Source organism: Macrosteles quadrilineatus, unplaced genomic scaffold (genome assembly GCF_028750875.1).
Source record: "Macrosteles quadrilineatus isolate MER2022 unplaced genomic scaffold, UCM_ALF_1.0 Scaffold_8__2_contigs__length_117827958, whole genome shotgun sequence".
NCBI classification, from domain to species: domain Eukaryota; kingdom Metazoa; phylum Arthropoda; class Insecta; order Hemiptera; family Cicadellidae; genus Macrosteles; species Macrosteles quadrilineatus.
In genome coordinates, this window is record NW_026542601.1 from 114,850,163 (window position 1) to 114,876,945 (window position 26,783).

A 26,783-nucleotide genomic window follows, 5' to 3' on the forward strand; every position below is an offset into this window, starting at 1 on the left:
TCTATACTATTATTTGAAAAAGCCATTCATAAAGGCGAACAAATAATATTGTAACATCTATATATTTCAAAGCAATCATGAAATACGCCATGCGCTGATGAATGAAATTTGAAAATCATGCAAAACGCCCACGAAAATGTATAGTGAAAAACAGTTAAATACAAATTAACGAAACATTCTTCATTAAACGACGAATAAATGTAAAACAATGTAATTAAGTTTTATATTAAAAAACTGTTTTCAATAATTGACTAAGTGCCACAGCCACTTTCATAGGTATCGTACCACGCAAAAAAATGTGCGCTGTGCAAAAATTACAATTTTGTAAAAAATGGAAAAAGCTGTATGCTAATTACATGCAGAAATATAAATATTCCTCTACCCAATTTCTATCTTAAAACATTTACTGAAAGGTTTCTTTTGGAATTGTAAAATAATGGTTATTATGCTTTAAGATAAAAATGAGTGAGGAATAGAAAATTGAAGAAATGCATACCTGTAGCTCTGAACTTACTACTTTTCTCCTGGTATGCTAGAAGCATTAATTTTTGTAAATTTACTGTGTGATAGTAAATTAATTTAATCATTATTTATCATTATTTCTTGTAGTTATGTCATGTTTTTATCGTTTTATAACGTCAATCAAAATTTCATTCATCCACCATGGCATTTATTTAGTTATCAAACTTATAAATAAAAGGCTTGTTCACCAAATCATAGTATTTAAAACAGATTTTATACTTTTAAACTATTTACGACTACCAAGAGAATAAATACCAAACGTCTCCCTTTTAAATCATCGCGATTTTTAAGGTAGCCTATTCTTACCTTTTATCTATAGAATGGTCGTAAATGTACGAAAAAACTCGGAAAATGTTTGCAAAACTAATCAAAATAATCAATGTATTATTCAATTAGTTTTTATAGGTTCAAAAACTTACATTTACACCTAAATTCAGCATCTTTTAAGTTTTACGCGCTTTAATTAAAAGCCATTATCTTTATACAGTTAATTTCAATAGTTTTTATATCGACCGATTCATTAACTATCCATATTAATTTACACAGACAACTGTGTTTTACTCATATTTACAATTTTACACGTTACCTACACTATCTTAATGTTAAGAGAGGTAAAAATATGAAAAGTGATATGTAAAGTAAGAAATACTAACCTGTAACATCTCTTTCGCACGGTATTGACGAACCAACAGAATTATTCGCCACGCACAAATATGTCCTGAAATTTTCCACTCTAGTTTCTAGCGTTAAAAAACTTTGCAGTCCAACTTTCTCGATGTTGTCTTCTATCGTTTCGTTTTCGTTTTTCACTTTCCATGTGAAGTCCACGTCCGCGGGGTTGGCAGTTGCTGTACATATCAGCACCATCTTTCCGCTGACTTCGGTCTGGGTGATCCCACATTCTGGTTTGTCTGCGAGGGGCAAACATTCATTTAAAAAAGTGTTGTTATGCAATATTTCAAAATAATCTTTAGCTGTGATCACTTTAAAAAATCTTATTTTTATTATACATAATATTACATAACAATATGTACAATTTGCACAAAGTTGGAAAGGAATTAATATGGCTGACTTTACAACACTACCACATTAGCGTAGTATTTAAATGGTGTGTAGAATACACCCCATAAGCACTTTTTTTTCATTTTTATACAACAAAAAAGTTTAAATTGCCCTGATATAGAAGCCTTCTGCACTCGGTATAATTTGGATCCTTAAACTTTAGGAAATGTTGGGTCTTTAAAAGAAGATTTTTACATTTCCTTAAGAGTTTTTTTTAGTACAGACTAGTAGTACATTTTAAATAAATAACTTGTGTTTGATTAAAATAAACAGTATATAGCCTAGCGTTGCCTTAACGGAACTAAAGAGTTACATTATAAAAAAAAGATGACAATGATGGAGCCTGATTATTGATAACTATCAGACACTCCTGTGTTTTTTGGTAATTCAAACAAGTTGATTTTAAAGCAAACAGTACTAATAAACATTTTAACTTTTGAATAAGCCACGAATACTTATTCAAGTATCCCCAGTATGTTCTTCAGTAAGAGACCCATACTAAAAACCTTTACGAGGTATCTCAACCCACTTACACAGCACATTGAAGAACGTGGTCTGCGTGTTGCTGCCGTGTTTGTTGTACGCAGTACACACGTAGTTTCCTCCCTTGTGCCTCTGCATGGGGAAGTTGAGGATGAGAGCGTTCCCCCTGACCACGTCACTGTCCCCTTCCCTCGACCAGTTGTAGGACGCCTCGGGGAACGCCTTGGCACTGCAGAGCACTCTGGGAGGGATGTTGTTCTCTGTCACGTTCACAATCTTGTTGGTCACCGTCACGTTTTCTGGAGGATCTGTAGGGAAATAGTTTGTCAAGAGCTTGATAGTTTCTTTGCTACCATTACGTTTAGTTACGTTGCTACCATTCAGTTTTAGTTTTTTTTAGTATGTGTGAACTTGCGCTGAATACATGGACACCAATATGCCATTATAAGTTTTGACTATACTATATAGGCCTATTACTGTAATATACTGTATATATTACTGTATTACTGTACTATACTAGATATTATATAATTATTATATATATCTTCTATATGCGTTGGTATTTTCATTCGTTTTTGGGGGAAAATCAACCGTTAAGATTTCACAACAGTGAAAATAAATAAGTTTTTAACATATTTCACTCATATTGAACATCACAAACGTTTTTGGTAGTCTCTTGCTACATACCTTTTACCTGTAATAAGCGGATGTACAACGAAATACAACAAGGGTTGGTATTTCAATTAGATTAAGTTCCATTTCTCAGTAAAACTCCTAGATGTAATGTAAACGTATTTACTACACAATCTCACCTATTATAACAATAACATTACCCTGACGCCTGTCAAATCTTAACGATTTTGATTAAAAGTTATTCTCTCTCTTTATCTCCTCCCTCTCTCTTTCTCTCTCTCTACAAGAGGTTTTTTTTGAGACTTTGACGTACTCCACTACCATAGTAATCGTTCTGAAATAAATGTTTGAGTGGGTTTATTTGAGTCCTAGTAGAGTATGCCGTATGGTCGGGAAATACTTAAATCGCATTTTCGTTGACTAGGAAACAGATTTTTGTTGACATATAATTAATTAGTCCTATCGTTCTAGTTCTGATAACTTGAGATATCATCACGTCTTTAATATTGCATTGCCAGACACAATATTAATTTTACTAATAAATTTAACCCTTGCAGTGTATACGAAAATTACAATCCAACACTCACACTCTACACCAAACGTTGTAGTGCTGTTGACTCCAGCTCCCACTAGGTTGCCTGAACTGTGACAAGAGTAGTTGGCGTTGTCTGACAGTCTGTCTAGTTGCGCCCCAGGCCAGGCAGACATGTTCCAGATCAGCGTTGATCTACAACAAAAAGTTTGAAAGATTAGCGAAACACGCTCTACTTACTGTGTTTAAGGGTATTTCTAAATTGATTATTTGGCAATAATAGAGCTAGTTGTCATTATGGCGTAATGTTGGTAGACGAATCATAGGAACACGTCGAAGGACAAGATATGTTATCTAGATATATCTAGATATAAAGTCACTGAGCTGACTAAAAGTTTTCGATTATATAAAATGTATCAACCCAAATTTAGGTAACCAGAAATTACGTTTTTCTGCCTTAGAACTTTTAAACACTTAAGGTAGTACCCTTACTTGTGTACTCATTGCATTTACTAAAACAGACATAGTGTAAAGTAGATTATAACTTATCGTTCAACCTATGTCCACTACTACCACACAAAATATGCATATTATTTAATACCTTAACCTTTCATCCAGCCCACTAAATCAAATCACACTTATCCTAATAATTAACTGTAAACACTTTAGGCTCCTCTAATACAATTTTTTGAGGATACCAAAAGACAACGCTGCAGACCATGCCTACTGAAACAGATGTTCACTGATTCTGTTTGCACAATGTTTAAATTTACACGTTTCTTATTACTCTCATTGCCATGGCAATAGACCGGTGTGACGTTTTCACACACCAAAGCCACGGCCTACTATTAGAGGTTATGGAAATGCACAGAAGAACACACTTAGAATGTTCTATATAACATCACCTTGATATTCTACTAGACCTAATGTTTTGTCAGTAATCTTACCTAATAGGCAAATACATGTAACCTTAAGGATCTGGCAACTTAAGTACCGTGACCTGACACATGACCGTTCAACCTTTCATTATACTACTACAAACCACATTACCTGACAGACTCGAAGATGTTGGCCGTCGGGTTGGACCGTTCCACGACCTCCCGTATGTCATACCGGTTGTTCATCGCCTTGTCGATGGGTCGTCCGTTTTTGGTCCAGCTGATCGTACAGAGAGGGCTACACTCCACTCTACAGGTCAGGTTGATATATTGGTCGTTCCACCGAGCGCCGAAGTACGGGTGAGGTCGCTCAATGAAGTTTGGTGGTGCTGGAATACGTTAGGATGGATAATGAGGGCTGTAGGTTTAGTTGTAGTAATACGAGTAATAAACGACATTGTGGCACTGTATAAACATTGCGATTACGTATATAAAAATTAATTTAGTTGTAGGTTATGTTTTATAAAACTATCTGAAACCTTTCCTAGGAGGTTGTATTATGCAGCAAAATCTTTTCGGATTATTTCTTCACCTTATAGTCTATTTAAAGCTAAATAATGAAATATATTTAGGAAAATGTAGGTTACGCCAAAAAACTACAAACATTTAAAATGTACCCATTTAGCATTTTAAATTGTATATCGAATATTGTATGTAGAAATAGTTAAATATGAAAAAATCAAACACATATTTTTAAAAAACAAAGTTATAAAATTTATAATTATGCATGACATTTGCCTTAATTGAGAAAAAGATTACCACTTGCACGAAGTAATCTCTGCACTTGATTGTCCCTAACCTACCCCCATGACTTATCCCGTAACAATACTTCACAATCTTTAGATTAAATCTGGGATCAGTTTACCATCGTAACAGGCTGTTTTTTAAAATACAAGGTTTAAAAAATTTATGCTGAGTGTTTTCAACTATATGTGGGCAAAATATCGAAGAGACAACTAATAACAACATTTTTGAAGCTATACGATCCTTAAGTAATCCTTCCCAAAAACAACAATTTCAATAAGTTGGATTAAACTTGTTTTCAAGGATTTAAGACATAAGAAATTGCACCTTTAAACTAGTATCAGTTTAGTATGTGGTCCAGAAAAGTCGTGGGTTTAAGGTCCAGTGCTGCCACTCAAAGTGTAACTATTCCTTACTTTGCTTTTTACGTTTCCCGAGCATGCCTCAAAGGCCTATGTTGAGGACGCCCAAATAAAAGCTTCAAAGAGGCCACGAATCCTTGAAAAGTACAAATAAAATAAAACTGGACTCACCCAAAACTTTGAACGCCACCGTGGCCGGCACGCTCTGGCCTCCGTCGTTCTCCGCGATGCAGGTGAAGTTGGACTCGGTCTCCAGCGTGACCGGGTCAATTGTCCAGTTGGCAGAGGTCACGTCGTGTATGAGATGACCTCCACGTAGCCATCGGTAGATCGGCCCGGGGGGACGTCCCTCGTCGCGTACACTGCACATTAGTGTCACACTGCCCTTCTTCTTCACCTGGTTTGGGGTGTAGACGAGCGACGTGTCCCCTGGTGGGTCTGTGGGGGAGTTAGAAGTTAGGTTATGTTTAGCAGGTGTATGATGGGATTAGTAGGAAAGAGGGCAGGAAATTATTTGACAAATTATATAATGGTTTATGATGGTTTAATAGTAAAAGAAGAGTTTGCCATAATATAACACCACCTTCAATAGCACCGTAGGTGTATTTGTCTGAACTTGTAGTATTTAATACTACATACCCCCGTTATATACAAGGACTTGCAAAAATTGAAGTCACCAACGTGCTCCTTATTTCATCTACTACTATTCTAGAAAGTCTATTTTCATATAGGACGATTAACTAACTTGTCATATCATTAGAAAACGTTGTGAAAGAGAATTGCTCCTGCCAATTTGAGGTACAAGGCATATATTATTTTTTTTAAGAACATACTTTGGAATGAAGTAAATTATGGATTGATGGATGGTTCAACCAATTTGTTTAGATAACATGTATTTATAGGTAGTGGCATAGTAATAAGTGGCATAAAAAAGTATTTCGAGTTTATGTCACATAACAAAAAACCATTGGGTAGTAAATAATACAAACTAATATTTAAATGTTTGTCCAACATCTTCTGTATCTGGAACTTAATAGAAATCGCATAATATACATTTTATAAAAAATATAAAACATATTGTTGGCTAACCTAGAAAGTTTAGAAGTAAGATTTTGACACGATGGCAATGAAAATGCACTTATTTACACTTGCTAGGGGGGTTCCTGTGTGCATTTTATGTATAGAAAAACACCCTAAGGGATCATGTAGGTACTATGTGGGTTATCATTTTTTACGTGGGTGCCAGCTTGGCAGAGTGGGCATAACCTCAGAATCCGCCATTTTAAAAATGGCGGCGGCATTTATTACATGAAACTCATTAGGAGCTTATATCTCGAAAACGGTAATATATAGCGAGTTACTTTTATAACAATAAATGTAGCTTACACAATAAGGAAAAACTTTTGTATTTACAAAAATGCCCTAAATATAACTATTTAGGAGTAGTTGAGCAATTTATGTTAATTTGATCTATACATTTTTACTCTGTTTGAAAAAAAATTCTAATATCTTTAAAAAAATAAAAAACTGTTTTTTTAAATTTGGCACATAGCACTAATTGCTCTTTACATCTAAGGTCTAAATACCCCCGTCGCAGCAAACCTGCAGAATCAGCAAACATTTACCTGGCTGCATTTCTACTAAAATATTAAAATTGATCGATTGATTTCCTATTTAAATGACATTGATTTGTAATGAGTACTTACGTTTGCTGCTTCAGGGAAGGTATTTAGGTGTTTTTTTATATATTTTTATTGAAATGTTGATAGCTTAGTATGAATGAAACAAAATTTTTGAAATTTGACTATAATATATCCATAAACAAGCAAACTAAAACAGTTTATTTATTCTCCATAAGAATAACATGGGAATTTTAAACTTAAAATTTTTTTAAAATTATTTCCGTAACTTTTGGGCATACAACGCTACAATATACAAAGTTATTTATTTTTTGAGCTCTACAAAATGGTTTCGTTCATTATAAAATGTCGTGTTTTTAGGGTCGAAAATCGGAAAAATCCATTTTTACCCCATTAAACTCCCCATAAACCCCCGTTCCCATAGTCCGATCGTGCTGGTATAATAGTCCGAATTCGTCTGAAAACGTAGGTTTACACGTTTGTGATAAATTTCATCAAAATTGGATCATTTTTGCTCGAGTTATCAAATTAAGTCGTAGTTCTGTCTTCGGATACAGATGTCGTAGTGTTGGCTTTACACTTTATGAATGGATTCACTTCGAAAGGTTTGCAGGATTTGTGGATGCGACTTGGTACAGCCAGAACTTCATGATATGTACTAGTAGTACAGGTAAAATAGGGTTTTATAAACAACAAAATTTGTACATTCATGAAATTTCACCTGTGAGTTACTAATAATATGAGAAATGAAGATCCGATGAGTCCCCAAAATTTTGGGCGTCCTAGATATTGTTCCGAAGGGCCCTTGTTCCTGAATAATTTTGTTTTTACGTTTAAGGTCGAGTGAGGTGTGGTTTTCGATGGTTTTAGTTATTTTAAATCGATTGGGACTAGTTTTAAGTGTATTAAACCACTCCATACAGGGTGTTTCAAAATATTATTACTTTTTACGATATTTAAACGTTTATTCATAAAGTAATAAAATTAGTTACCTCCATGCTCTATATAAGAGGGGATTATTGAAAATAATTGTAATTCTTTACTACGTAAAGGAAACGGATCACAAGGAGTAAGAGAAAATATTAAATACCCCCGTCACAGCAAACCTGCAGACCTATCGAATTTCTGTTTTACTTACTTGATTTTCAATTAAATCTAAAATAGCATTGCGTTTAACGATTACCTAGGTTTGCTGCTACAAGGAGGCTAATAAAGTGTGTTTATAGTAAAATATTAATGGCCTAGTATAAAACAAATCAATTTGACAAGTTTGATCAATATATATCTATTAACAAACAAACAAAATCATTTTACACTATTCTAAATCAGAATAACATGGGAATTTTAAATTTACAATTTTAGTATTTTTTTCCGTAGCTAAAACCATACAAAAACACGTTAATATACTAAATTATTTGTTTTTAAGCTCTTTAAAATGTTCTAGAGAAAAATTGGGAAACTTTGTGTTTTGAGGGTAAAGTAAATGAGAACACTCAATTTTTACCCCATAAACCTCGTTCCCATTGTTCAGGACAAAAATGCTTGTACCGACAATGCTGCTCTGATGTCTTAGTGCTGTCCTGGTCAAAAGACAACCATCAAAGACAACCGTACACGTATTGATTGAAAATATTTTTGAGGAACTTAAGATACAAGTTGCAAACGTCAGTATGTATGAAAGGTGTTTTTGCACCACATTGTTCGTGCTTTAAGATTGGTGTTGCCTGTTCTGCAATATGCAAGGTTTGTAAAGGGGAATCCAGCTTGAACACCAACTTGGACAAAATCAGTAAAGATGGGCAAGTTGCTAAGAATAATAAAATTGTTAATGAGTCGTCTGAGAATAATTATTGTGATGATGAAATTGTAAAGAGAGATACTACGAAAATTGTAGAAAAAAAGCTTTAGTTTAAGTATGGTTTAAGTAAATTTTTAGGTAGTTTAAGTCATTTTAATATGTAATGTAAGGTTTTATACAAATACAATTGTTTTAATTTTTAATAAATGTAAAAAAATAACTTAAATAACTACCTAAGAAAAATACATATCAATTTGAAATTGGTCTTAATAGATTTGCATAAAAGACACATTGAAAGATTATTCATACCACCTTAAAAGTTGAAATCTTTGCGTAGTAACCTATGTTATTATGTTATACTGTAAAACTTAATCCACCCCCTTTTACCCACCATATAACCTAACCCCCCTTTACGGGGGATAACTTATCCCCCTTTAACTTCCAATATAGGAAATAAGCTATTACCGAAGGTCTTATAGTAAAACATAGACCCGAAACCGATTTATGTTTTCATTTTGATGCCCCCAGAAGCCTAAAGCACCATCCACTTAAAATATTATATATGTGTTTATATATATATATATATATAATATAATATATCCATGTTATATACGTGTCCGTAAACATGATAACTCGAGTAATTTTGGTTCAATTTTAGCAAAACCGGTATAATCGGTCCATGGAACAGGGTTTTATGTGGTAAAAATTTATAATCTTTGACCCTCAAAACACAAAGTTTCCCAATTTTTCTCTAGAGCATTTTAAAGAGCTTAAAGAAAACAAATGATTTAGTATATTAACCAAAAATTGTAAATTTAAAATTCCATGTTATTCTTGATAATAGTGCAAAATGATTTATTTTTATAGATATGTCTTAATAAAACTTGTCAAATTTATTTGTTTTATACTAGGCTATTATTATTTTACTATAAACACACTTTATTAGCCTCCTTGTAGCAGCAAACCTAAGTATTCATTAAACTCAATGCTATTTTAGATTTAATTGAAAATTGGGCAAATGGAAAATTTGCTTAGTCTGCAGGTTTGCTGTGACGGGGGTACTTAATATTTTCTATTACTCCTTGTGATCCTTCCCTCTTATATAGTAAAGAATTAAAGTTATTTTCAATAATCCCCTTTTATAGTAGAGCATGGAGGTAACTAATTGTATTACTTTATGAATAAATCTTTAAATTGTATAAAAAGTATTTATATTTCAAAACACCCTGTATGGAGTGGTTTAATACACTTAAAACTAGTCCCAATTGATTTAAAATAACTAAAACCATCGAAAACCACACCTCACTCGACCTTAAACGTAAAAACAAAATTATTCAGCAACAAGGGCCCTTTGGAACAAAAAGGGCCCTAAAAAGGACCTTAGGACGCCCAAAATTTTGGGGACTCATCGGATCTTCATTTCTTATATTATAAGGAACTTACGGGTGAAATTTCATGAATGTACAAATTTTGTTGTTTACATGGAGTGTTTTTGTATTATTTTACCTGTACTATAGTTCACATTATAGCAAACAGGCTTGGAAGTAACCTTTGCTCAGTTCTCTCAGCACTCCATATTTTAACGGGCTGTGACTTTGCCAGCAAATTTGGAACAAAGCGTGCTACCCTAAAATGTAATCCAAGTACAGTACTTTGCTAATGGACTTTGGAAAAGATGAGGAGGAAGAGATAGAATAAAGTTTGAAAAACACAGTGAAGTATCTAGTTCACATTAAAAAAAAGGATACTCAGTGTGAAACTATGATTGATCTAAGACACTGGATATACTTACACTGTCACTGTACAAAGAATATCCTTAGCTCGTAAAGATTTTCTGTCTGGTAGAGCTACTATACAGCATATCTTACGTGCTTTTTATTGTAGCCTACATACATCCAAATCCATTGCATGGAAGAACACGTTTTTCAACTCGATCCTTTGAGTTTTGGACACAGTGATGGTGGTTACTCTTTGCCGCAATGCTCACAAGTATATTGTGAACAGTTTAATTTTTGTTATGAATTATAATAATAATTTCTATTACATCCGTAGATTTATTATTATTTGTAATAATAAAAATTCAGTATATAGAAAGGTTTATATTTATTTTTATATTTGTATGCGTCATTTAATAACAAAAAATTAATTTAAAAATATGTTATATTATTTTAATAGCTTATATATCTGCCAGAAGCTTCTCGAATGCTTTTTGCAGGTTTTTTACCCTAAATGCGAAGAAATAATTTTTGCTATGTGCCAAATTACAAAATAACAGCTTTTTTATAATTATTTGATTTTTTGGCAACAGAGATAAAATGTATAGGTTAAATACTATGAATATGACAATTTTAATATTTTAGTAGAAATGCAGCCAGGTAAATGTTTGCTTAGTCTGCAGGTTTGCTTCGGTGGGGGTATTTTGACCTTAAATATAAAGAGAAATAAGTGCTATGTGCAAAATTAAAAAGGAACAGTTTTTTAAAGATATTAGAATTTTTTTGTCAAACAAAGTAAAAATTTATAGGTTGAATTAACATAAATTGCTCAACTACTCCTAAATAGTTATATTTAGGGCATTTTCGTAAATACAAAAGTTTTTCCTTATTGTGTAAGCAACATTTATTGTTATAAAAGTAACTCGCTATATATTACCGTTTTCGAGATATAAGCTCCTAATGAGTTTCATGTAATAAATGCCGCCGCCATTTTTAAAATGGCGGATTCTGAGGTTATGCCCACTCTGCCAAGCTGGCACCCACGTGAAAAATGATAACCCACATAGTACCTACATGATCCCTTAGGGTGTTTTTCTATACATAAAATGCACACAGGAACCCCCCTAGCAAGTGGATTAAAAGTATATTTACATTTTTAAATGTTGTGTTGTAAGCAAATTTTTCTACAACTTTTTTTTATAAGGTATTTAATTTTGTTTTGTCTGCAGTTCTGAAAAAAAACTATTTTTTTACATTTAACTCGATTTAGTCAAATAAAAAATAAAACAAAAAGTCTCCCTTTGTACTTAAATGTCCCAATTTAAACTTGTTCAAATAATAATTAATGTCAAACAAAAATGATAGAGAATAAGGGTTTAATCATAAAATATTCACGGAACTTTAATAACCTTGAGGTTCTGGACCTGCCCCGAAGGTACAATCTGTAATTTAACTTTTAATTGAAAAAAGATTTACTTTAGATTAGCTCTTGAATAGGCTTTTGCAAATAAACATACTAGAGCAACATTTATTATGACATCAGGTAATTAAATCCAACAATATGCAGCTTAATACGGACTTTGTTTGTATTGTATAACACGTTTTTAATTATTTAGTAGTGTCTAATTTTCAAGACGTGTGTATTACAATTTTCTTTACTTAACCGCCTACTAGGGTATTTCATTAAAAAGGTCTTGCTAAAGGTAATATGAATTTACCTTTTACAGAGACAGTTTAAATAAGTATTTATACATAAGAATTTAAAATGTTTCTATTTTACTATTAATTAAACGATGCGGATTTTTCCCAACTGTATGGGAAAAATCTAACTCAGTCCTAGCCTTTTTAGGAATAATAAAACCAAACTCAAACAAGTACATTAATATAAATAAATATTCGAAATATTAAAGCCAGACTCCATAAAAGTAACACAAGATGTAAAATTCTTCTTACAAAAGATCTACCCAACAAAGTACTAAAGGGGACGCATGTAGAATCTTCCGGTAAATTTAGACTTAATCCTTTATTGTGTAGTCCAAAACACCATATTGTAGTTGAGTTACATTATTTAACATAACGTTAAAATGCATGGTTGATTCGAATACATAACCTAATAATCCTGATTCGGAGTTTTGCAGTTACGAGTAAAAGATTGGTAGAAATTCTAGGGCTTGAAGGAGAAAAACCATCTTCAATAACGGGAGTTCACACAATTTCGTGCAATAAACATCTAAATTGTTTACAAATCACATAATCACACTTACAATAGACGATGACTGGAGTCGCTGCACTGATGGGTCCCCAGCCCGCTTCGTTCATCCCAGCACACGAGTAGTTGCCATGGAACCTCCTCTCGACCTCCTCCAACAGGAGCTTGCTGGGGTCGATGTCGCAGAGGGTGGCGTTGGAAGCACCACACTCCGGCAACTCTTTGAGTAACTCACCGTCCAGGTACCATCTCACCGCCAACAGTGTGTCTGGGTACCCGGTGTAGACCTGGACAAGAGTTGGATGAATCGTAGATGAGTACTTTGAAAGTGGGAAGGGTCTAATATTTTTTTGTATCCTAGAACGCTAAGCACTAGCTCGAAATTCGTTTTCACATTACTTAAGGCTAGACCTAGGGGTGGGTTATTATCACTTAGATAAAATTCATTGGTGATTTGGCAAGATTTGAACCCGGGACCTCAGGTACCGAAGCTCCGAACTTAACTACTAGATCAGCTCGCTCCCTTAGAGGTGAGAATGGAACGTGTGTATTGTTAACTGTGTATTCGAGTGTGATGAATGAGCGTTAGGGTTTGTGAGACAAAGATAAACAACTATTCTAAATACTTTATAAATATTGCTAAAGTATTTAAGAAGTCAATGATTGGAAATTTTAATAATTTCTCAATGGAATTACTTTTATTGAATTAAAATATTTAAATTAATGGGAAGGTGAAACATAACATTCTATAAATTATGTCGTTTCCTCATTTTGCTGACTAAAAAAACTTAAGTACTCTTAACTTATTCAGGTAGCCAAATTTATGAAGTATCATAATTTTTGTAGGTTTTTGACCTATTCCTTCAAGTCTTAACGTGTTTAACTTTACTAGTCGCTTCCCAAAAATGACATTAATTAAGGCCTAAGAAGTTAAATTGAGTAAATGCAATTAATGTATTAGTAATTGTACAAAAAGTCAGGTAGACAAAATGACGAAGCAAAATAAAGTTCTACCCAAATAAAATTAAGGGTTCTGAGGGCATCATTCATATAAACATTTTCCCCAAAACACTTACTTAAAAGTAAACGAACTATCGTAATTGGGAAACAACAATTCCCTTTGCAAATAAGTCTAGACTTATTTACGAGTCGACCATAATAAACTTCAGTTACAAAGTGTTAAAAACAACTTCATCTTTGTAATCCAACCACTATTCACTATAAACCAAGCGATAAAACCCCCACGTGTATTTTCAGCTATAAAGTCTCTCGGCAAAATTAATTGTTCACAATTTTCTCGCGACTAACTAGAAAAGTTCCCGCACAACGAATAAATCCCGACTCGTAATAAAACTAAGCGTGGAAAACTTGCAATTGTTTGTTCAGGAAATAAAGTGAGCATTTAGATAAGGCGGTTAATTAACTCAAGAAAGTATACTTGATCCAACTTGTGTTGCAACTACAATGAGAACAGAAATGTAAACCCACCCAACTGGCGTTTGTGTTTGCTTTTACAGGTGAACTACGACCAAGTATTGAATGTTCCCAGGATTGTGGTTGGATTTAATAAGGAAAGGTTTGGCTCTAGTCAAAAATAATGTATAACATGATGTTACCGATGTAACAGGTTTACCAGTTGGTAACGTAAAACTCTGTTTCTTTATGCATAACTGTATGCCTTTTAACAAACCGTTCAAACAGTCTTATGAACCTTAGGCCTTATTCGTCAATCCTTGTAGTCAAAGCTTTCATTCAAATTACTACAATAATTATTTTCTAATTCAGAAAGAAAATGGAAAATGTACCCTACAACAGTAATATGGCACGTGCAGATGAACCTTCACTTTCATGTAGGGTATTTCATAAAGGTGATATGGAAAAGACAATATATCTACAAGAGATTACATTGTAAATAAATCCTACCTGGCATAGTAAGGTGATGTTTTGATGGTCCAACTCACTTACAGGCGTTGGTGGATTTGTTGTTAGATTTACTATAGGCTTATCTGTAAAACATATATTAGTATTAGAAATTACTCAGTTCTTTTATGAAGATCGTGAGTTTATATTTACAACTTTGATCTATCCTCTGACTTTTAAACTGCACGATAGTTAACAATGATTATTGCATACTAGAAGGGTCAGTAATATGGAAAACAGATTTGATTAATTATAACTAAGAAAATTTGGCAGCAAACCAATATCAAAAACAAACTTATAGGATGTCTTAGTAACAGTTAACTTGAATAGTAAAAATTGTTCGAGTATTGTCTCACGGTTCTAAAAAAATGTAAAAACGTTAACTTTGATTTAATTTATTATTAAGTCTTGCAGTTAATGCAGACCTAGTCGCCCAATCTAGGAGAAAGACTCTCTCCAGCCACAAACAGCCTTGTATATTGTAGGAGCTTTTAATGGATTTGGTTTTCATTTTTGATGTTAGCCTCCGGATTACGTTGAATATATAAATTGGTTTAAACACCTGCTTCTAGTAATCCAATAGTCGCAATTTTTTGTCACGCAACTAGTTTCGACTTCATACAGAAGTCATCATCAGGCGTCCAGTGGATGTCAAAATAATCACTTCATCTGAATGTCGTCGGTTCACACATGGTACATTCAAACACAAACACGCACACGAACACGAACATAGTCACATAAAAAAGGTACATTTACAACGATAATACGGATTAATGGTAACTTAGGATGATAAGTCGCGACCGGGTGAATGTAGCGTCTAGACTCCTAGATTTCCTAGATATTTCTAGATTTGGTTTTGGTATATCACGAAGAAAAGGGATCTGCAATCTGCATGAATCAGGGACCCAGTAGGGCTTAGAATTATAAGTTTTGAATTGTTTATGTGGTGTGGTTACTATGTTTGCGGATGGTGGAGCTGAAGCGGTTATTAAAGTACAAACCAAAAAACTGTTGAAACAGTTGGAGACTTAGGAATAATTAAAGTACCCAATATTTCTCCGAAGATTCTTAAATATTTATCTTATAAACACAATTAAAAGTTCACTTACAGTAGACTGAGACGTTCGCCTCGTTGGAAGATGTCGAAACGCCGACCTCATTCTCCAGCATACAAGTGTAGATACCATGGTGGTTTCTAGTGGCTGTCTTGACCGTCAGCACCGTGCCGTCCAGACCGTCTACGGAGTCTTCGTCAGCACCGGTAGGGGAACGTTCCCCACCCTCCTGGGCTTTGATCACTTCGTTGTTACGTAACCTGGAAAAGAAAGGATTCGTCAAAATCTTGAATTTAAGAAACACTCAATCATCAAGGGCACATATTAATAGCGCTGACTGACCTGAGTCAGGTAGTCGGGTATTCCTGAATTGCGTAAACCACTCCAGGGAGCCACCCGATTCTTTCCTTAACCACACCAAACGGCGGCCCTATTTGACTGTATAATTGAGTAGGTTAGGTTAGGTTAGGCTAGGCAAGGCTAGGTTAGGTTAGGTTATGATGACACGTAAACAAGGACACTCCTTCTGCCGGCAAGTCTCCCATCATGGCTTGCTGGGCTTGCTGGCGCAACCAAGGAACATTATGTTAAACCCTTTGAGGTCTTGGCATAATTAAGGAACTCTTTGGCGCAACGACCATAATCAATAGTTTAAACAGTTCTTAATACACTACAATGTTCAGATACAATCACACATTGGTTAAAAAAACCTGACACTGTAGGATTTTATTGGTTTTCGTAAAAAAAAAAAAACTATCTTAAATATAAATAATAGTTAAGTTATGCTTAAATCCATGAACATCTAATTTAATAAACATGTGATCTATTTTCCCTAAACTTTCGGTAACCGCATTATAGTGTTTTACCTAGTGGTAATTACCGCTCAGATATTACATCCTGAAAAAATCGTAATAATTTTTTATTGAAACTAATGCGATTTTTTAATTCCTATGAAGAATCAAAAAATGTTATTTAAAACAACAGAAACAGCTCACAGGAATCATAAATTCACTATAGAAAATAGTTCACTCTATTGAGAAAACAGGTGTACATTATAAGAACGTATGAAATAAAGATAATTTATTTATTACAATTTTTGTAATATTATTATTAAATAATAATTTTCTTACTAATAAACAACAGCCAAACCAATAACACAACAATCTGTGAAACAATCCCACTAATCCAACTAAGATATACAATGCGCACATAGTTTCCCGCCAAAGTTACACCTCCCGCCAAAATCTGATGAGATACCTCGGGGGCGATCAGAAGTGGTCATTAGGCGAGCGGAGTGAACAGGCAGTTCCCGCCCATTGTGGCCACCAATTGATAAAGGGCTGATAAAGCCCTCGCGCCGCCAAATTAGATCTGTAAATTTATACGGCTGCTCCCTTAACTGCGAGAGCACCTGAAAATACGACTCCAATCTCAGCTGAATCACGGCAGAGCCGAACCAACCCTTTGTTCCCTTGTAATTAGGTTTTCTTGGAACGGATTTGTGCTGAGTGAAGAGTGAAGAGTCGGTAAATAGGTTAGGGAGGTGCGGAAAATTGGCGATCGATTGTTTTTATTGCTAATAATTTATGATGATGCGTTGGTAGTTTTTTTATGGACGTAAAAAATGTGTTGTTGTATATATATTGTAATATATCTTTACAAAATTCAAAAACAATTGTGAACGGGATTAATCATTGTTTGAGTTGTTCAGTGTATTTATTCACTTTATTTTTTAGGTTTAAATGTTATCTTTTAGTTTCTGCAATAGCAGAGAAAACATTTTGATAGTTTTATGAGAAAAAAATAAAAAGGATTTTCAAAAAATATTAGAAAATATAAAACTCACAACAAAAATTAACTGATAATGCATTGCTAAAGATTCACTGCTTCATTAAATGCATAAATATTTATAATATTTATGAATGATAAGTTATATGATTATTTTAGTTTTTGTAGTGTAGTTCCAAAACCTTCAAGTTCAAAATAAATACTATTTGCTTTACGTACAGTAATATAAATAGTTATAAACAAATTATAAATAAAAGTAATATTTGGATATTCCAATTTCTTTCACGATAACAACATGTTATAGTTAACTATCAAATTATTTATTAGCTCTATAATAATATTCACTAGGGTAGTTAGAGTCTTTTACTTTTTACATTACCAACTAAAGATTCTAAAAAAAACTAAAAAAAAAAACTAACTAAATAAACTCTCAAGAATAGCAAGCCATTGTATAAGACTCAAGACCTAATGCATTCCTAACAGTTTCCAATTACCATTAACATTTGATTCGTTGTATTTGCTACACTGTGGAGGTGTCAGATAAATAAAAGAGGTTTTCTATTCCTGACACGTGGGACTAATAACATTCAACAGAGGACTGACAATGGAAGGATGTGTTACAACAATCAAGTTGGTCGTATTGCTCATTAAATATTTACCTGTAAATAATAAGGACATACTGTGTTAAAAGTGTTTTTCGACAGGATTTTACTTAATTTTACTGAATTTTATGACGCAGTAGGTTTTGCATATCACATTTTCCAATCGTTTTATAAGGTGTATTTTTCATATGAATGGTTTGCTTGTTCATCCAGATGCAAAACAACATTCAGTTTGTTTAAGCTCATATTTTGAGATAAAATATGTTTAATCTACTTAAAAATTCGTATTATATCTGCAGATCAAATGAAAATAAAACTTACAAAATTCACCATATTTTGGTAATATAAACAACTTTTTAACATTCTGAAACTAAACATTAAATTATAGTGTATTTTTTAAATAGTAATGTATTATTTGTTATACTGCATAGTATATTAAGTTTTATTTTCATTTGATCTGCAGATATAATACGAATTTTTAAGTAGATTAAACATATTTTATCTCAAAATATGAGCTTAAACAAACTGAATGTTGTTTTGCATCTGGATGAACAAGCAAACCATTCATATGAAAAATACACCTTATAAAACGATTGGAAAATGTGATATGCAAAACCTACTGCGTCATAAAATTCAGTAAAATTAAGTAAAATCCTGTCGAAAAACACTTTTAACACAGTATGTCATATACAATACTTATAAACACAAATACTGTAATAAATAAGGATTATAGTATACGTGAAGTATCTATTACTAAACATCTATTACTAAAACATGTTGTATCTTAAACTACTATATCAGAAAATGTTTTTATATTTTAAAGTAGGATAAAAGGTTTATGCTGGAATATGCTGTTATTTTTATTTGTTATGTTGTTTAAAACTTGTTTGAAACCACCTCATAAAGTGGGAATCGACAGTTTTGTTAAACATTGTTTTCTTTGTATACAGTATACAGTATACAGTATATGTCTGTGCAACATCAGTCTTATAAATGTGCTTGAATAGCTTGTGCTGTTAAGGACTACAACACAAATAATATATAATGATCTAGATTAGACTTAAAGCTTGAATTTTTACTGTACATTATGACAATAATGTTTTGGTTTTTATTATTTTCGGATTTGAGTTTTTATTTTATATTAACAAAGATACTTTGTTTAAAATACGCGTGATTTATAAAAATACAACACTTAACGTATAACTTACAAGAAACCATATTTAAACCGTAAAACTACAACATGCAGTTATATATTGTACATAGTTCAAATTAAAACATCTATCAAGTAAAACATTCTTTCATTAACTTCATTACTCCGCCCTAAAGCCTCTAATCCCTAAAGCAGTATTCACATTGAAATTATTTACCCAAAAGCAGATTCAAAACACGACCTTTACAAACGTTACATTAAGAGGTTTAAGTATTCAACGAAATAAATTAGGAAGTTCGTTTGGTAAGGAGCTGCTGCAACCCCCCACTTTCCACCCCCAAACTTGTTAAGGGCAGAGCGGTTCCGTAACCTTGTAATTTACAGCACAAGTATTGCCCCTGCCCTAATACCTCCTCATAAATTGTCCTCTCAGCTCGGTACAAGTGCCCGATTCTCCTCTGGTTTATTATAATTTATAATGTTACCAGCCTGCTTTTACAGGTTGTTACTTTTCCTGGACATATTAACCATCATTGGACAAAATTAGAAGTTTTACTGTGCTCTATTTGCAATTTAATTTTGATTAGGTGAGATTTTGTAAATTGTGGTGTAAGGTTAACCCTTGTAAATTAGAACACGGATCTTGAATCTAGGAAACAGTATTATTTTATTTATGAAAAAAAGTGTAGCATGGTAGCAAAATTGTTTAATAATTTATTTAGACTGAAGGTTAAGACGACTTGAAGCAAAAAATCAATTAAAATTATTATAAATTCCAAATATTAAACTAATAATTATTTTCACGCTTTATATTTAGTTTGAGTGCAAAAATAGATTGCTCCAATATATTATACCTGTTGTAAATGTACACTCTAGTTATTTAACTTTGTACCTAGTTGTCAATTTGGAAGCTATGGCAAATAAGATCATGAAATACTACCTGGCAATTTATATTAACTAAAAGCAGTCGGTAAATGTCTAAGTTTATTTAGTTTCCTATGAATTTGATTTATACCTAACACTTATTTGATTTTGTAAGTTGGAATCAACAAAAACCTTTTTGAATGGATATTCAATATTTTACAAATTACATTGGGTTCTGTAACACAAATGGGTAATCTGTATTAAAATTATTCGTGTATGATCCATTGAATGTTTGAGAATACAACATTCTCTTACAACACACTCTCTACGTAGTTCCGCCAGTTCTCGCTAGAATGTGTGCCATGCTCTGGGCTAGTGTTACCCCGGGATCTATAATCCCACACAGTGCTTCAACCCGATTCTATGTTTCCAAAGCCGAAAGAAACGTTCCTGTTTGTGAGATGAAACTTTGCATTCAGCGCACTCTTGCCAATGTTGTTGTGACATGTGTGTCGACCTCAATCCGGTTAGCAATCAGGTACTTTGGAAAATTAAGGTCATCGCTGTTTTTGAGAGCTTTCTTTAAGAATTGAGGCTTGAAGAATCTACAGCCACTTCTATAAAGTCATATTTATGATTTAAATGTCAAAAATGACATGGCAAGAAGCATAAAAAGACGAGGTTATAATCGGTTGAAAAGTATTAAATAATTGTTGAACAGCTGTTTAAATTTAGTGAGAATCGTTTTCCAAAAATAGTTTTTTCACACTATTGTGTTTTACTCCTGGCTTAAGTAGTGGTTCCAACAGAATGAAATATCGGTGGGAGTGACGTATTCAATTTTTTCGTCAATTACGATTGCGTTGGTGTGCATTATATGAGTATTAATATCGATATGTTGAACTATTGAAAATAATGCATCAATAGGATACAACCGAATGAAACAATCGATACAAACTTTCAATAGGTGTGCATCGAAGTTTAAAACAGCTTTTTACTGGGTAAGGAGTTATAAATCTTTTAACTTCCTAGGAAGGAAGATTGCTAATTTTGGCCCTCAAAACATATATTAAAAACGTTTGTTTTGCTACAGTATGTCAACAAATTAAATGACAGAAAATACATAGCCGACTCACTAAGTTTAATAGTGAAAAATTTATGAAACAATCATACTCCGGATTAGTAAACAAATTTAATAACAAAACATAAACAATATAAATTTATACACCCACATATGAGATATTCAAACGACGAATGTAAAGTGTAAAATCATGGTTGCGATAAACCTATTGTGAGATTTATGTTCAGGAGAGTGTGGTAAAAGTTGGCAGTTTTGCTATATACGTGACTATGTACACCCTGCCATCCCCCTTTTCCTTCTCCTTCTCTCTCGTCGGGTCTATTCTTTTCGTCTCATTCCCCAAAGACAATTCTCCTCATACCCCCTCGACCGCTCTTGGTAACCGAGCCACGCGCTAACTTCTTAAACTTTTGATACATCTGTTTTCTTTTATTCGATTTGTTCCGTAGTTACAAATCATTCTCACCCCAGTTCCAGAGTTTGAAATCCATGTACTTGTTGTCAGCTCAATCCTCGATGCGTTGAGTAGAAAAATATTTCCGTTTGAGTATGTGAAGCATATTTGATTTCATGGAGGGATGTGTGTAAAAAATGTCATGCGCAATTCAATATCCTAGTAATGTCTGCCTGTGATATTTTAATTTACACTGGCTTTGGGAATAAATACATATTGAAATGCTTGACGTAAAGACGTGTTTTTTTTTTACTACTCACAATTACAACAACAGAAAAAAGTAAAATATTGGATCATGAATAGTGGTAAAAAAATTACCCGAAAACTTTAAAAACACACGAAATACACAATGCGACAGACTGTCATTAAACTTGGATATTGTTGTTAATATTTAAAAAAATAACGAAACCAGTCCTTATAAATGGTTGATTACTAACAGTACCGAATTTTCAACCCTAATGTATTTTCTATACCTTATTTTGGTGTTTACTTAACCTTATTTTTTATGAATATGAAAAATCCAAACATAAGTATCCCATTCCTGATTTTTATAAAAGGCTAATCTGTCTCTAGAAACTATACCTATTATTTTATGTGATTAATTCGGCGTTTTACTATTCTTCCATAGTTTAATCAGTTTTTAAACAGTTTTTGGTTTACATAAACTTGGTAAATGTGTGTAATCATTTATATACAGTAAGAATAAACAGCCTAATTATTACGTAACAAATCCAGAGGCAGGCAAACCCCCAGCCTTCCATTTCCCTCATATGTAGATCAAATAACTCACAGCCATTGCGCGATAATGTCAGCTGACCAAACTATTCAGTTTTGCATCTTCAAGATGGCGTCGCAGTTAAGCCTGAAAGCCACTGGTTAGTGATTCCCTTTCCCCCTTTGATTCTCTCACCTCCGCAGTGGCTGTGACGCGAATGATAACGCGATTCTGCTCATTGCGAGTTAATGTTTGTGGTGGTGGGAATACGTAATGTGATTGTATATGTGCCACCCTGCAAGTTTGTCTCATAGCTGACGAAATGTTGTTATATAATCAGTATAAGAAACAAGTATCAAAGGGTGAAAAATAGTATTGTATTATATTGCAGAAAAACGCATGTTTTTTTTAAATGTGAGAATCATTCCATTTCGTTCTGGAACAGTTTAACAGAACGATCTTTAAATATTGAAAATTTTGTTTTAATGAGACATACACATAATACAATGAAAGTATATATTTTTTAATCAGCACACTTTTATTTAAATAAATTAGTGATAAGGGAAGTCGAGGTAGGAGGTAAGTACCTGTTAACTCCTTACAGTATTGTATAATTGTATTGATGAACATCTGACTATTTGTTAATTAAGATTTAAATAAAATCATACGGCACTTTGTTGAATAGGAACAAAATATTCTTTCTTAAAATATAGGGGGGGAAATAGGATGTTACAGGAAAGGAACTGGAAACCCTCTTTTGTTTTCCGAACACAAACATAACTATATGTTTTTTACGTCATACGTTAAATTTGGTTTATTAAATATAATATTTCGATCCGATACCATCTCTTGTCATATACAATAACAACAGTCTCGTTTATTTATTACTTTTACCAGCTATGAATAAATCTTGACTGCTGACTCCGAAAGTAGCAAAGTAAATGTCCAGTTCTTGCAGTGGAGGAAATGTGCTGAATTAAGGCTCAAACACTCAAGTCTAGGTAGCCCTTAACCCCTCTCATGTAAATAAGGCCTAAAGGAGACAATTTCCTTCCGCTGTCCCCTTGTAACTCTAACACTGTCTTGATAAATGTGACGCTATTTAACAATTTTGGGTTTTTAAGAAACAAAAACTTAACAGTGTTGTTTATTATAGCGTTTGTTCGCAGTAAAAGTATTTCAAAATTTAATATAAAACTTACAGGTTTATCCTTCCTTTCTATACATCGCTTAAAAACGTTTCATTTTGCATGTAATTTTTTACTGGCAAGGAAAATTTCGTATGATCAATTTATATGTGCATAAGTAGTTATAGGAAATTATTTTAATAAAGGGGGGCTACTGGGGGTATATTACAAACCTTAACACATGAGGAAGGTGCGGTATCCTTACCCGAAAAATGTTGTATTTTTAAAATAGCTCAATGACTTTCTAAAACCATTTTGAATGTATAAAACAGTGTCCGAAAATCTCTGTTAGGTTTTTATGACGAAATGTATGTGTAAATATATTTTATAGCGTCCAATGGGAGGGGAGGGGCTATAGGCCCTGTAGCCCTGTTGGAATTTCCACATGTGTGTAGTCACTCATGTCCAAGCATAGAACATTATATTTACCTCTTGAACTAAATATGTCTTGTTTATCTTTGAAATAAAAAAAAATACGTGCGTAAATTGTTCAAAATTACAGTAACATGTCAAGAACTTTGCATATATTGAATATTCATTACTGCTAGCTTACTTAAAAAAAAAAACTATCTAATTGTAAATAAGTTGAAAATAAGTAATTGGAATAAGTCTGCCTTCTAAAATCTTTTACCTCATCATACCATCTCAAACTTGCAAAACCTTGAGAAATATCCCATAATTTATGGAAATGCTTTTTATTATTATTTGTATGACGAATTTATTTTTCATAAAAAAATTTTCCTGAAGCTTGATTCCGTTTTAAAGGTTTAAACTAAAAATCTGAGATATATTTACCACTGCATTAGTAACTTATAGAAACGTTAAAAGCACCAGTATCTTACACCGCCAACAAATCACTGAAGCTAGGTTAGAACTCATCGCCATCCAGACCACGCCCTCAACTTTTGATACATCTGTTTTCTTTTATTCGATTTCTCCTTACCCGCCATAAATCTAGCTTTCCCGCCAAGGGCGGCGGGATGTGGAAACAACCCCTGTGACAAAACTTAGCCTTTAGGGCAGGGGAGAAATGTTTTAGAAAAGTCGTATTTTTAAATTGCTCAGTTAAACAAATTGAGTTGTTTATAGGCACATAATTTTGAATATCAATCCAGTCATAGTCATAAACTGCGTGTCAATATTTCGATCTTGAATTTAATGGACAATTAATTGTAACCATTGACGTGGTAGAATATATCATAATGTTCAGAAAAAGGAATCGATTTAGGAATTCTGATGATTATTTTTTCTCCTTTTTAGCGAATTTCCCTATAGGGAAGTAGCTATTACCGTAGGTGGCACGGTAAGACCTAGACCCGAGACCGATTTACTTTTTCATTTTGATGTCCCCAGAGGCCAAAAACACTATTCGTTCAAATGTTTATATATATATATATATATATATATATATATATATATATATACAGTATATACGTCCGTGAACGCGATAACTTGAGTAATTTTTGTCCGATTTTGATGAAATTTGGTTTAAAGGTGTAAAGCGGGATAAACTTGAATGATCGGACCATGGGAACGGGGCTTTACGGGGGGTTTTATGGGGTAAAAATTGGTTATTCTCAATTTTGACCCTCAAAACACAAAATTTTCCAATTTCTCTTTAGACCTTTTTAAAGAGCTTAAAAAAAACAAATAATTTTGCATATGAAAGTATTTTTGTTCGATTATTAGTAACGGAGAAAATTAAAAAAATTGTAAATTTAAAATTCCCATGTTATTCTTATGGAGAATATTGTCAAATGTTGTAGTTTGCTTGTTTATGAATATATTTTTATCAAACTTGGCAAATTTATTTATTTTCTACTAAGCTATCAATATTTTACTCAAAACACACTTTATTAGTTTCCTTGTAGCAGCAAACCTAGGTACTCGTTAAACCTAATGTTATTAAAATATATTTAACTGAAAATCAATTCAGACAAATGGAAATTCGCTTAGTCGGCAGGTTTGCTGCGGCGGGGGTAGTTTACTAGTTAATTTGGACGTTGATACCATTCAAAATAATGTATAACTTACAAATTTAAAATAGAATTACACAAAAAATCTAAAATTGATACTTCTGTTTATTTCAAACAATCGCATTAAGTTCGTATGTAAAAATGTTAGCTAAATGAATGTCATGAAAGAGTAGAAACCTAGAACATTCATCCAAAAAAACGTCTTCAAATAAACTGAGCCAAATGATTTCATGTTTCAAAATCCCTTGCAAATATTAAGTTTTTCGGATAGGTTAACGACTCATGTTCATTCGTACATCTAAAATATTATACTTATTTCCTCCTTACTAAGGCTTAATTGAAAATACAAATAGATATAAAGCCTGGAATGAAACCTTCAAAACAGATTTTACAGTGAACACTTTAATAGCAGAAAACACTCTCGGACACCGAACCTTTTACACCGATAGACGAAAACATTTCTGCGTCGCAAACAGCATTAACCCACACTTCCTACGTGGTCGGAACCCAAATGGTCTTTCTTTTTGTAAAATCGCATCCCTGCACGTGACTTTGAGTCCGGTCTAGATAAGTGACTGAACACCCTCAAGTCTATAAAACCTCGTGAACCGACATCTGCGCGTTTTGTTTTGATAAAAATCAAACAGCCTTATCTGACGCCGAGCAATATCAGGCGTTGCGAGCCTTTTACATGCAAATGCGCGGGTATTGAAGTGGTTGCGCCGTTTATCGGGCTTGGGACACGCATAAGGGCGCAATCTTCCCTCCAAAACTCGCGCTCGATGAAAACTCCCGCCGGATGATAACGGAACTGGGCTATAATGCTGTGTGGAGGTTATACGGTGTTAGTGACTTGATATCACGCTTGGATGGTTTGTAACTTTGATTTAGTTTGGTTTTTGGCAACACAGGTGGATGTTTATAAAATTAAACAGCTGTACTAAATAGATTTTTGCTATATTGTTTGGTGTATGTGTCTTATAAATGGTTTAACATTTGAAAATTACTGTTGTTTGGTTGGTGTTAAGTTGAAATATCTGTGATAAATTATCAGTACTTCTACAAATGGCATTGTATTCATGTGTTTTTTTAATTGGGCCTGATTTTTCAACTATAGATATATTGAACGTTTGCATTACATCCACGCAATGGATTAATGTATAACTTACCAATAACTTGATAAAGATTGTGTTGTAACACAATAGAAGGTTGTGTTGCTAGCCTAGTGGTTAGCGTCTCGGACTTCGGTGCGGGAGGGACGGGTTCAATTCCCGACACATCCACTAATAATTTATTCTCTCGTGACGCTCTCGTGAAATGCCACCGTCGTAAAAAAAAGATGTCGTTCCTAGT

At 33.3% G+C, this 26,783-nt stretch overlaps 1 protein-coding gene across 10 annotated transcripts in view; it reads right to left on the reverse strand.

Annotated features, from left to right (window-relative positions):
• Nucleotides 1-26,783, reverse strand: part of LOC128999884 (hemicentin-2-like) — a 397,910-nt gene that overhangs the window by 14,877 nt on the left and 356,250 nt on the right. For 9 of the 10 annotated variants that reach the window (XR_008491326.1, XM_054426630.1, XM_054426626.1 and 6 more), the window contains 9 exons: nucleotides 15,668-15,873; nucleotides 14,562-14,644; nucleotides 12,694-12,925; nucleotides 5,448-5,714; nucleotides 4,283-4,499; nucleotides 3,288-3,427; nucleotides 2,118-2,375; nucleotides 1,176-1,433; nucleotides 497-532 (listed from right to left, as the gene is read on the reverse strand). Coding sequence is in view for 9 of the 10 variants with exons in the window: in XM_054426630.1 (XP_054282605.1) it covers nucleotides 497-532; nucleotides 1,176-1,433; nucleotides 2,118-2,375; nucleotides 3,288-3,427; nucleotides 4,283-4,499; nucleotides 5,448-5,714; nucleotides 12,694-12,925; nucleotides 14,562-14,644; nucleotides 15,668-15,873 (1,697 nt within the window). In the remaining variant the exon portion in view is untranslated. The remainder of the gene's footprint in view (nucleotides 1-496; nucleotides 533-1,175; nucleotides 1,434-2,117; nucleotides 2,376-3,287; nucleotides 3,428-4,282; nucleotides 4,500-5,447; nucleotides 5,715-12,693; nucleotides 12,926-14,561; nucleotides 14,645-15,667; nucleotides 15,874-26,783) is intronic. The other variant, XM_054426628.1, reaches the window with a different exon arrangement.